Source organism: Leuresthes tenuis, unplaced genomic scaffold (genome assembly GCF_036924035.1).
Source record: "Leuresthes tenuis unplaced genomic scaffold, fLeuTen1.0.hap1 SCAF_5, whole genome shotgun sequence".
NCBI lineage: Eukaryota > Metazoa > Chordata > Actinopteri > Atheriniformes > Atherinopsidae > Leuresthes > Leuresthes tenuis.
The window spans coordinates 17,848,771-17,860,792 of record NW_027325359.1 but is presented as its reverse complement, the minus strand read 5'-3'; the positions used below and the strand labels follow the sequence as shown (position 1 = coordinate 17,860,792).

Sequence of the window (12,022 nt, the reverse complement as noted above, 5' to 3'; positions counted from 1 at the left end):
TAGAGACATTGTTGGACTGTCTTCATGTTATGATTAGTGGTTGAATAGCGTAAATTGCCCTGTAGTTTTAAAGTAGCGTTCACAACAAATATCAACACAAGTAATCCGTATTTGTAGAAAACGAGAAAATGAACTGCTACTTCTTTTTGATAGAACATATCTATTCCATTTTCAACATTTATGCTTTACAGATATGAGCAAGAATCTTGTCTGGGATCAAGGAGGAGAGAGACAGAAAGAGAGCTCAGAAAACAAAAGAAGGAGGGTGAGAAACTATTCAGGGGACGAATAGGGCAAGAGAGAGCCTCGGCAAATGAAGAAAAAGAGGCAACGAGAGTAGCAGAGCACATTGACAGTGTGTTTATGTTTGAAGTCAGGCTGGCTTCAGCAAAAACAAACACGGGCAGATAATCCAGTGAGGGCTGTTTGACTAATCGTCACACTCAGACGCACACACAACAGGAAGAACAGCGCGACAGGCCCGTCTTTGTTCCACGCTATCGATTTCGTTGGACACGGACTGAGAACTCCTAGTCTCTAAAGTCATGGGAACAGCTCCATCCGATTCACACACTCCCTAATCTTTCATCCGTCCTTTGCACATACTGCGATGTGTCACAACGCCGGCGGTAATACCAGGAACACACTGTGCAATATAAAGGAAGATGACACAACAGCGAGTTCCGACCAAGTAATGCGATTGCACAGGATGAACTCTGTGACTGCTGATGGGCATGAATTAGTCACATTAAAACTGCCTTATATTGTCCACCTCTGACTCATGAGAGAGATGACAATGATGTTTTAACACAATTTGCGGATGGTCAGCTGGACGGGCATCTGCAAATCAACAAAAGGCACTTTGCTGCTCTCGCTGAGCCGTTCCTGTTCAGGCTTCTACTCTCAGGGAGCCAATGAGGGTGTTCAAAGTCTGCAGCAATGTTTAGCTGGATGGTACAAATACCTGAGTTCGATTCTGTCTGATGCAAAAGGGCCTCGAGCTGCACAGCAAACTGGTGCAAGCTGCAACACAGCTTCTCATATGCATATGCTGCATATATGGAAAGGAAGCAGTCACAGCATGTTATCCAATATGCGCAAAGACAACCACAGCCTGAGAGACGGTGCTTTGCAAGGCTTTGAGGTGAAGAGGATCAAGTCAGGGTTGTGCAAATGTGCAGGTGTTGCAGTGTCACTCCTTTGTTCTCAGTAATACTTCTGCTCCTGCTGAGCCAGAATGATGGCTGAAGTTTGACTTGATCTGATCTTAAATGATCTGAATAGGGTTTGGTCTTTGGGGTCGTCGAGAGTTTATCGTGGTACAAGCTTTGCCCTCTTCGATAAGCCCAGTCATGCCTCACATGCAGTGATTGCACTGATTGTGATTGGTTCAAATCAGGAAACAGACTCTTGTAATTGGAGCAGATTAACAGAAATGAATCTTCTAAACTCTCTCCTTCTAAAGAGAGTAATAATAACAATAATAATAATAGAATGGGAATGTAAAGCAGCACAGCACTTTTCAAATACTGGCATTTGTAGCTGTGATACATTTCTTCCCAAAGTTTGCTTTGCTGCATTTTCCAGACTTTTCGACAGACAAGAGACAAGAGACAGGAACTTCAGGAACGTCAAAAGTGTTTTCTACATTTTTCAAACCTGCAGAGAGCTCCGACATAAACCTCCAGACTAACGTCTCTATTGGCGAGATTCGTGTCTGGGGAGGAAGCTTTTTTTTCGTCCTGTGTGTCCGACATTGCTGAGTTTACCACAGTTCGCTCCAGAATGAGACATAATCAATTATTGACATGCGAGTCCTGCTTCTAAAGGATGACACAGATGGAAAACTATCCGTGCTATTTTTCTGGACTAACTTTTGGCTGTCAGAGGAAAACTATTACATAACTCTTTAGATATACCGAGAGATGACAAAACATTTTAAAAATCTGTTCTCCAGCTGTTGTTTGTTGCGACAGACTAAAGCCTCTGCAAATGAGGTTTTTTTTCTGTTGGGTACACTTAGAAATGGCCTGCGCCGGGACCAGTGTTTGCATATTTGCTTGCCAGCTTTGCTCGGTCATCTGAAAGGCTAAATGTTAAATCCAAGAAGGCAGTTTGGGACCAAAAACAGAGTCTATTCGAATGTCTCCAACTATTTTTTTTTTTTTTACACCATATAGCATAGTTAAATGCAAAAATATCACGGTCGTTGAGATCACTGCAGCAAAACAAATTCAGCCATTTTCAAAACTTTCCAACATTGTTTCTAACAAAGTGCAAGATTCCCCAAAAATCCGGGACACTTGATGTAGCTATTATGCTCATGTGGATTTGAAGTCAAAGGAATATGTGAGGATACACATGTGGTATCTGACACAGATATGTTTATGTATTTAGCAGACGCTTTTATCCAAAGCGACTTACAAATGAAGATATAACAAGCTATATAAAAAGCTAACAATAAACTACATAGAAGGAACCCACGAGTCCTACTCTGTCAGAGGTGACAGAGTAGAGATAGGTTGCTAGGCGACAATCCTGGGACGAAGGGAGGGACCGAGTTGTGACAAAAGCCTTTGCAAGAGCATTCAAGTAGATGGGAGCCGTTCCATTAAGCACTTTGTAGGCTAACATCAGTGTCTTGAATTTGATGCGAGCGGCTAAGGGCATGTTGGGTTAGGTATGGTCTGATCTTTCATATATATAGATATATATATCTATATGGGTCCAATTATGACTCAAATGGCTAAATTGGGGCAATAAGCCAATATATGGGACCATAGAATTGTACAATTCTATGTTCACTTACACTGTGTTAGATGGAGAGCGACAGCAACAATATACAGAGAGCCAGCAACCAAGGTATGATCACCAGCTGGATGGTTTTCAAGCTTTCTACACCAACTTGTTCCGTTTGCACTCGTTTAATCACTTAATCGTCACCATGCAAACATAATAGAAGAGTGACCAAAGGAGCTGACAATGACAAATTGATGGCACTTTTTGCAGTTGGCTTCTCTCTGTCTCTCCTTCACCATGTTGTGTTAGACAGATCCACTGCTGTCGCAAACAGTAAATCAACGAGCTGCCATCGCCATCATTCTCATTCGAATGAGACCGACTGCGCTTCATCTCGTTATTTGACAGAAATGTTGGCTGTTTGAAAACTTTTGTTTCAACTGAAGAACTTTCTCTGGAAACTAACAACAAGTAGCTCTGTGGAGCAATGTTTATGTGCGTTTACATATGTGTTTTGTCACATTTAAGCTACTTCGTTCCATTTTACAGCCCTCTGCCTACACAAGTCACATTTTGCAGTACATTCCTGTCAAGTATAACTTAAACTAAAATTATTAAGGTTTTTGGTAACTGCTGCTGAATAAAGAGAAAAAATAACTTCAGAGTTTAACAGAGGAGCCTGGTTGAACACAAAGGTAAAGGTAGAAGGCCTAGTATTGGTACTGAGCTACTGTCTACATCAATCTGGCTTTTAACTGATTACTGTTAAAATTTTGACTTTAAAACCTAAGATGCAACTGAGCAACTTCTAATCAGCTCACACTAAATAAATGGGGGGGGGGGGGGGGGGGGGGGGGGGGGGAAAGATCCACATCCTCATGGTGAGAAGTTTGTCAACCATTCAAGTTTTAGTTTACGTCTCACCGTCTGATCCAAAGTTAAATAAAAGCTTTTTGGAACACAGTGACATCACAGTGAAGTTGATCTTTGAGTTGTTTGGTTTAAGATGCAAGTTTATCCTATCGGAAATTTGTTTGAAAGTTTCTCAGAATTAGCAACTGAATATTGGACAAAATGGCCAGTGAATGTATTTAGGGAAGAACAGTGACCTTTGCCCTAAAACCCAAGCAGATCATTCGTGGATCCAAGTGAACTTTGGTGCCATATTTGGCTTTCCAGAGAAATCAGGTTTATGAGGGTCAAAAGGATGGACTACCCAAAACATTCTGCTTCCGCTGCTGAGGCTAAATATCAATGCATATTCGATTTTCTACTCTGTCTGAAAACGACCTGTGGCTCTCGACTGACTACAAGCAGAAAGCACCCCACTTAAGGTCTCTTTTTACCCTTTACTTCCATGTAGAAAATGCTGAGAGAAGCTGCTGCAGCCATTATTGACAGGACATTGGCTTTAATGGTTTGCAGATATGCAGCAGTTCCTGTCAGCAAAAAGTTTAGCCTGCTTACAGTAGCATGATTGTTTGCTTTTTTTTTTTTTTTTTTTTTTTTTTTTTAAACACTGATTGGACAAAGCGCCTCTGAGGAGCTCTGAAGTTTATATGAGGGGAAGCAACTGCTCTGAAAGAACATCCACTTCCTCTTTCAATAAGGAAGTAAGTGGCCAAGTGTCAAAGTGTCACTTTGTGTGATAAACTAAAATCTCCGGCTTCGAAAATATGTGGTGCAACGGATAAACTGATCATGAAACAGAGAGTGCGATACATTTCTGAACTTTATCCAAAAGGACTGACCAAGTCCCCTTGAGGTTTGTTTTATTGTGTGCGTTACAAATTGTGTGCATCTGGTTTCCATGTGCTGCGTCACCCAATCTCCCACAACACTTCTCCTGTTTTCTTTCAGTCCGTAAACATGGTCAGAGTTTAGGAGACACGAGCCGTTTGCCCAGTGAGTCACACATTTGACAGGAATTCACCCCACATCTGCGAACAGCAGCGTCTTCTAAACCCTGCCTTTGCCCAGTGGAAGAAAACTTAAGAGTGTGGCAGGTACGGTGTAGCATCTCACATCTCTGCTTAAGGTAGAATTAGACTGCGATTAAAAGACAATGACGCAGACTCTGGCGTGGGAGGGCGTGGAGGTGTGACATAAAATATCTTCAAGTCTGATGGGGGAAGAAAAGATCTGACTGTGTATTAGGTTCCAACAAAAAGTTAAATACACGCTGACATAGTGCAGGTGTAAGTTTCCCTTTCATATGCACAAACTTAAATGGCAGCACATGTTCAGATGACAAAGGCCACTTCAGATCAAAATCAGCCCACAGGTCCTTTGGAAGGAACACTGCAAGAGTAAACAGGTACACACACGCTCAACTAATCTGCATCAAACCTCAGTGTGTGCTCCAACACCGCTCCCCATACTCTTAAAAGTATTAACAGCATTCACTTATAAGGGTTACAGCACTAAAAACTAGGACACATTCATGTCTTCAACAGTAAAGATTTGATTCGGCACGCAGTTTGAAACCAATAAATTAGCTTTATTATGATTTTAAATATAGCTAAGGCTATATAGCTAGGCTAAACACTGTGGCTAGGTTCAGTCCGAGTGACTGATGGAGTCAAGGGGAAAAGGTAGAAAGTGTCACGAGTTACACACAGGAATAATCTAAAGACTGAGAAAGAAAGATGAGAAATACAGCGTAGACACTGAAAGAGAGGGGAGAACAAAGACTGAAGATCATTTTATAATCCTCTGCCCACACTACCACGTCTTACAATACATTCTTACGAGCCATATCTGGGTTTGGTAACCGCAGGCTAATTCATAGCCATCCAAACAGTCACAGCCAAAAAACTATTTTAAAAAGCAGTGAATAAGGGAAACCCTCAGGGGACATGTAACTGATGAAGTGCAACAACAACCGGGCAAAAACACAATCATGCCCAAGAGACTTCCTGGTAATTCATTACCTTTATTGGTACAAGCAGGGCACAAAAGGATATCAGGCTCAAATGAAACCTGAGAACTATTCTTTCTGTTTATGTTCTAATGGAGACATCTCTAGTAGAAAATTAATAAATACATGTTTTGTTTTATTAAATAGTTGCTTCAAATATATCACTTTACACTAATTAACTTGCTACCACAGAGCAGCTCCAATTAGTAAATATCTGCTGCGGAAAGCTTCATTAAGCTTTTAAAGTCCAGGTGAAGAGGTATCTGATGTCAACATCTGTACTGCATTTCAACACCGTGTTTGCTGCCAGAAAACAGATTCAGTGATTGGACATTATTACACAGAGTAAGTGATGAGAAGTCAAATGGTTACCAGAGTGCCAATTCTGTTGCACATTTATGGATGTGCTCTAAAAGTAGGTGATCAGGGTGTTGGGCAAAATACTCATTGAAAGGTAAAGGAAGGGGGCAATGCATCTACTTTACAATAAAACAAACGAACAAGCTAACAAAACCACTGGACTTGATTTTAATGGAGGAATCAAAGGAGGTTAATGTCAGGCCACAAGAGCATTTTCTCCAGTTCTCAGTTTTCAGCTCAGTGCTGTAGCAGCACCTGCATATTATGGTTTGAGGTCTAGTTTCATTCCAATGTTGTTGAACTTGTTGTTTCGAATCAATAAAACTTTGTAGGCGTAGAGTCGAGGAAAATGTTATCATGAAGCAGATACAGGAAGTACAGACAGTCTGCCTGTACCAGAGGATCGAGTCATCAGTGCTCAAAGTGCAGCAAGCCATGGATGTCAAAACCTCAACAAAAAATTACATTTCCCACATTTAAGCCTACTTTAGATTGTGGTTGGCATAGTAACTCATAACAGTGGCTTGTTAGGCTATTCGGTTACAGCTGTAGGGCACAGAGGACCTGTGCAGACTTGTTCTTGTTTATAACAACATGGACGCAGGCAGATGGAACAAGGGGAGGAACCAAAGACGCATACTATCAGGACCTCGCATACCCAAAGACTTCAGACAAAAAGTGAGAGTGCGACGAGGGACATTTCTGAACAACAAAGAACTATGACGGCTCAAATTACACAACACAGCAGTCTCAACATCAAAGACATGTTTGAATCTAGACATAACATACAGGCAAGAGTGAACAAGACCCTTTTATGGAAAGAAAAGACATTCCTCAACCCCGGCGGACGCAGTTGGGTGTACAGACTGGACCGACTATATACGTCTGCTGTCCCAAACAGGGACATGAGAGACCTGCTGTGACAGTCCTCTGAAAATGCACTCGTCTGTCCTCCTTTAGGACCTCTTTTAAACTTTAAAGCACCACAATAATTCCCAACGCCATCTTAAAATTCAGTTGCATTGTTTTGGTTTGCCACAGACATAAGGAACTCTGGAAACTGAGAGGTTGCACAGTATTGTAAGTATTGTAAGGCTAATTATCACCCTGGCGTGCAAAACATGCCACAGAGACCGAGTGTTTGGTCATGACAAATCTAAACACAATGAGCAGGAAGTAGGTGTACACAGAAATACCAAAAAAAACAAAAAAAAACAATGTCCAACGGAACTGCGTCTTGAGATCTTAAACTCAAGTGCAGGGTTCAAAGACAGGGGAGTTTTTGACAATATGTGGTAGAGTGTCATAACTTTTGGTTAATCTGACTGCCAGATACTGAGTAAAGGGAACGACATATGATAAATTACTACTTGGTCATTAGCTAGGTCTTAGAGGGACTGAAATGCTTTGTTTGTCTCATCGCAGCAGCTCAGAACTACCAGCCAAATGACAGATGGTTGCTCAGTTTTAGTGGGGAAAAAACAAAACAAAAAAGGCAACAATATCACATGCCACTTGCCCACAGCACAGTCCCAGATGAATGTTTTGAAATATTAATTTCAGGAATTTAGATCACTCATCTTGCGCGGCAGAATTAATTCATCAGAAGACGTGGAGGGAAAATTGTGTGGTGAAACAGCGGGTGGCAAACCACAGTGAAACACTTAATCCAAGGGAGCAGAAGAGGATGTTTTTTTTGTGACAGGGATTTACTGAGAAAAATGCAATACATCCATGAGTATTGTGGCTGAACCAGAGCGTCCGCCATCATCTGTTCCGACTAAACTTGACTCACACTAATCTTTTGAGAGCTGTGGTATTATTTCTTCACTATTCCGAGATGGATAACTGAGCGCAGGCTCTAAGCAGTGTGGGAGATAGCATGTTAAAGTCCTTGGCCTCAAAGAAATGCCTGGTTTGGAATGACGAATGACCAGCAAAGAATAACCAGGCTGGAAGTGAGCCCACTGCAATAGAACTGCTGTGTCTAACTGATCTGATTTAGAGCACAGTGAACAAGCTCACAACTTTCAACAGGTCCCGACCTAAATATTGCTTAAAATTTTGATCCTGAGTGGTGCAGAAATTAGGTGAAGTCATGCTTTTCTCAGCTGCCCTCGGCCCACTTTAAAACAGAAAACAATATGGTATCGAAAATGTGCATTTCGCTCTTTATTTGTCAGAAATAATGCGAGCATGTTCGTGTAGGAGACCTGTGTGCATAATAAAAGCTGCTATAACAGTTTTCCTACTTAGTGCGTTCTTACCTGATTGCTTGGTTTGTGCTGGGAGGAAGTCCCTGGGATGTTGAGCGAGTGACTCCTGGTGACAGGTGCCCCCGTCGAAGCTCTCCTGGGCTGGGATCGAACTGACAGTGAAACATTCTCCTCCAGAGCAGGACTGCTGCTGCTACTACTATTCCCTTCTGTCTCAAGAACTGCATCCCATGGATCCCCCGCAGGAGCTCCTGGTACAGTCTGTGCAGCACCTTCCGATGCCTGGGGGGCTTCCTCGTTTTCAGCTTTACGCTTTGTAAGAGGATCCAAGTCCAGCCAGTCGAAGCGGCTGATGTGAGAAGATTCCATCACTGCTGGCTGTTGGGGAGGTGGGTTGGGTGCCAGAGAGGCTGAGCCGGCTTGAGAAGAATCTAGGTCAGTGCTGGCTGATCTGCCATTCTTCAAGTATTCTGAGGTGCTGGCAATCTTGTCAAACAGTTTGGCCATCTCCGGATCTACGGATGGTTGTTGGAAGACCATGGCGGCAGCAGGCTGGATGGGAGTGAAAGCCATGAAGGATGGCTGCTGCGCCGACAAGGCCATGAAGGGTGACATGGCTGGAGTGAAACCGTTTTGAAATGTGCCCGGTTTGGGATATGGTGCCGAGGGGAACATTGGGCTGGGCTGATGGGTAGGAGTGGATACATTGGAACTCGATGGGGTAGACAGAACAGATCCCCACTGGCTGCTCTGGAAAGGAGAGGAGCTACAGGAATGGCCTCCGGGGTAAGAGGCACTGAGGTTAAACCTCAGCAGCGATGAGGGGAGGGACACTTTGCTGTTAGCCCCAAAGTTTTCATCAAGTAGGAGCTTTTCAAGCTCCTCATTGGTCAGCTTGTCCACATCAATATCCCTGAACTTGTCCTGCTCTGCCTGTTTCTTGGTCTCCGGGAAGACAATGAGGTCCTTGTCAGGTTTATTCATGAAGGGTGAAGGTTGAGGAGCAGTAGTGGTCGATTTAGGTGGTTTTGGTTTTGAGGAGGATGAGGATGCCCCAGAGGGAGAAATGGATGTTGAAGTTGATAGAGTGTGCCTCTTATCCCTTTGCAATTTAGCTAAAGCCTCTTCTTCCATGCGAAGAGCTTCCTCTTTACCCACAACCCCCTTTGGCTGGGGGACATCCAGCTTGAACCCATTACCACTTGATATCTGGGCCATTATGTCAAGTGGAAGGACCCATGAGTATGACAGCTATTAAGTCGGTGTAGCCCAAAGGGTTGTGGAGCATTAGCTTTAGACACCTAAAAAAGAAGAAAGGATAAAAAGGGGTCATTTTGGATAAATGACATCAAAAGACAGTCAAACAGAGTCAAAACAAGGAAGAGGAAATAGGAGATCCAAGTGCCAACCACACAATTAAAGAACAACTCAGTCTACCTGCTGAGCCACAGCAGCAGGACTTCAAATGAAAATAATCTAGCCTTTGTTGCTCAAAGCACACTGCGATTGCTTATTAATCAACTGCCATTTGCCACATATGCACAGTCAATTACTCTTGCTTGCTTTGAAGTTGGGAGCATCGTGTGGGTCAGATAACTGGCAGGAACTACAACGCCAGTGCATCTGTGCTAAACTGAAATGGGCTCAGCCACAGCAGGCTCTTCTGTACTGAGGTACTTCACTCTGACATCACAGGCTGCACAACATCGTTTACTCAAGCAGCCAGACTGACTGACTGCATGACAAAAAGACTAAATCAAATAATTACACAGGGAGATTAATAACAAGGAGTCATACATGACTCGCCATATTATTGATATGCAGTTAATTTGTAAACAGACAAGCTACTTTACAGGATATGAACGCATTTTTACTATTGATCAACATGCCTGTTCTTTTCTCCATTAATCAGTAATTCATTTTCTGAAGGTTTCTTATCTGAAAAAAAAAAAAAAAAAAAAAAACCAACAGTTTGCCAAGAAGAGGAATATTCTATTCTTGATAACCAAAAAAAAACAACAAAAAAACATTGCAGCAAAGACCTGTTTTGTTATTCTAAAATGACACAGCGCCTTCTCAAAGCAACCATTCATGGGACGATCACAGCCCCCAGGGTTGAGTGAGTTCCTTCTCTCCCCAGGCGTCACTGGCCTCTCCTGAGCTTTCCCTCCCATTGTGGTGGTGGAGAAGGCTGGCTGTGCTGGGGCTCAGGCTAGCCTAACACTATTGTGCAGCTGAGGAATTTGGCATTGCTAAACAGCCCAACAGGTCGCTCTCTTCCTCTGGCTTTCTCTCGCTCTGTTAGCATTATGTTAGCGCCATGGCCCAAGGTTGTCTTATCAGCTGCGCGAACACCAGCAGGCAGTGACAATGTGGCTGCATTCATTAAGCGTTTGACTAGGAGAGCTTGGTGCCGACTTCGCCAAGAACACAGTTTGGGGAAATCAATGCATGAAAAAAAGGTCATAGTCCTTTGGCCCATGCTGTCACTGATGGCTTAATTCTCCACAGAAATGCCATGTCATCTGACAAAAGTCCTGCATATTACTGCATGTGTGCACAGTAAGAATGCATGCTCTGACAGACTGGAGCTTAACATTTCAAGTCCCTGTTTATAAAGGATATAAAGTAAAAGCTCAAAGCCCCTGAACTGGCACGTCTTAACACACTGAACACAAAGCAGTTTCTAGCTCCTGATTCTGTATGTAAAAATCAGGCAAGAGGGACAAACCATTAATACGATTCAACCTTTTAAACATCACTCTTAAGATGTATTAAATGTTTTGCACTGCTAGTCATTGCAGATCGAGAAGATAAATCCATTATAGTTCAAATTCAAGAAAGTCTGAAATTGGACAAAGGATCCTTTGTAAGTACCCAAATGTTAGATACATATAAAAAATTTAAAATAATAATAAAAAAAGCAGATTAAGTTAGCCTTATGAAAAAAAAGCACTTATGGAGGAAAGCCAACAAAAGCCTGGATAGATACTGAAAAGTATTTCATCTCTCTGTAGCAAAGAGTGGTGTCCCCTTGTCCTTAAGACCCCAATGCAACATTTGAGCATGACGTAAGCACTTTCAACATCCTCGCAAATAAGAAAACAGCTACCATCATTGCATGCCTCGAGAGTAAATTAGGGACATGAAAGCCACAAAAAAAAAAAAAAGAATGCAACTCAAGGAATCCGGGGAATTTCCAGACAAAAACCCTGATATACAGTTTAGTTTGTCTCATTGTTTAATTCACTACTGTTACCGTTTCATAGTGTACATTCTTAAAAAGCTTCTCATTAACTACATGATTTATACACAGTGATACACATGACTGTCACTGCATTGAATGTAAAAATATCTACTTATTCAAACACTATGAAATTCAGAAATATTTGAATCTCAAGTAGCGTTTGGTGTGTACGGGGCAGAAAAGCTTGGCATTCTATTTTGTGTCCAGGCCTAATGAGACTGAAAAAGTTTTGTTCCCCATAACTGTCCAAAAGTGCAGATGTTAGCAATACAACGTCCAGCGGATCAAAGTGCAGAACAACTTTAAGGAGGAAAATATGTAACCAAGTCTTACAGTTTTTATTGATTTGTAACTTCTGCCTCTTTCTTGTGATCTGGCAGCCCTATGCCCTCACACAACAACTGCAAAGACATAGATAAGCAAAGCTGAAAAACAGACATTAACAAGGGAACAGAAACGGCACTGGGCCTGAATATCGCGGATTAATCCAAATGTGCTATTCACAAAATCACGAAAAGCACTAAAAATCTCATATCGATC

The 12,022-nt window shown here is 42.3% G+C and overlaps 1 protein-coding gene across 1 annotated transcript in view; it reads right to left on the bottom strand.

The window, feature by feature from the left end:
* The window catches only part of pik3c2a (phosphatidylinositol-4-phosphate 3-kinase, catalytic subunit type 2 alpha), a 39,455-nt gene that overhangs the window by 26,460 nt on the left and 973 nt on the right, over positions 1-12,022 (bottom strand). Inside the window, exon 2 of the mRNA XM_072386358.1 lies at positions 8,287-9,536. Coding sequence (XP_072242459.1) covers positions 8,287-9,453 — 1,167 coding nt within the window. The 5' untranslated portion in view covers positions 9,454-9,536. The remainder of the gene's footprint in view (positions 1-8,286; positions 9,537-12,022) is intronic.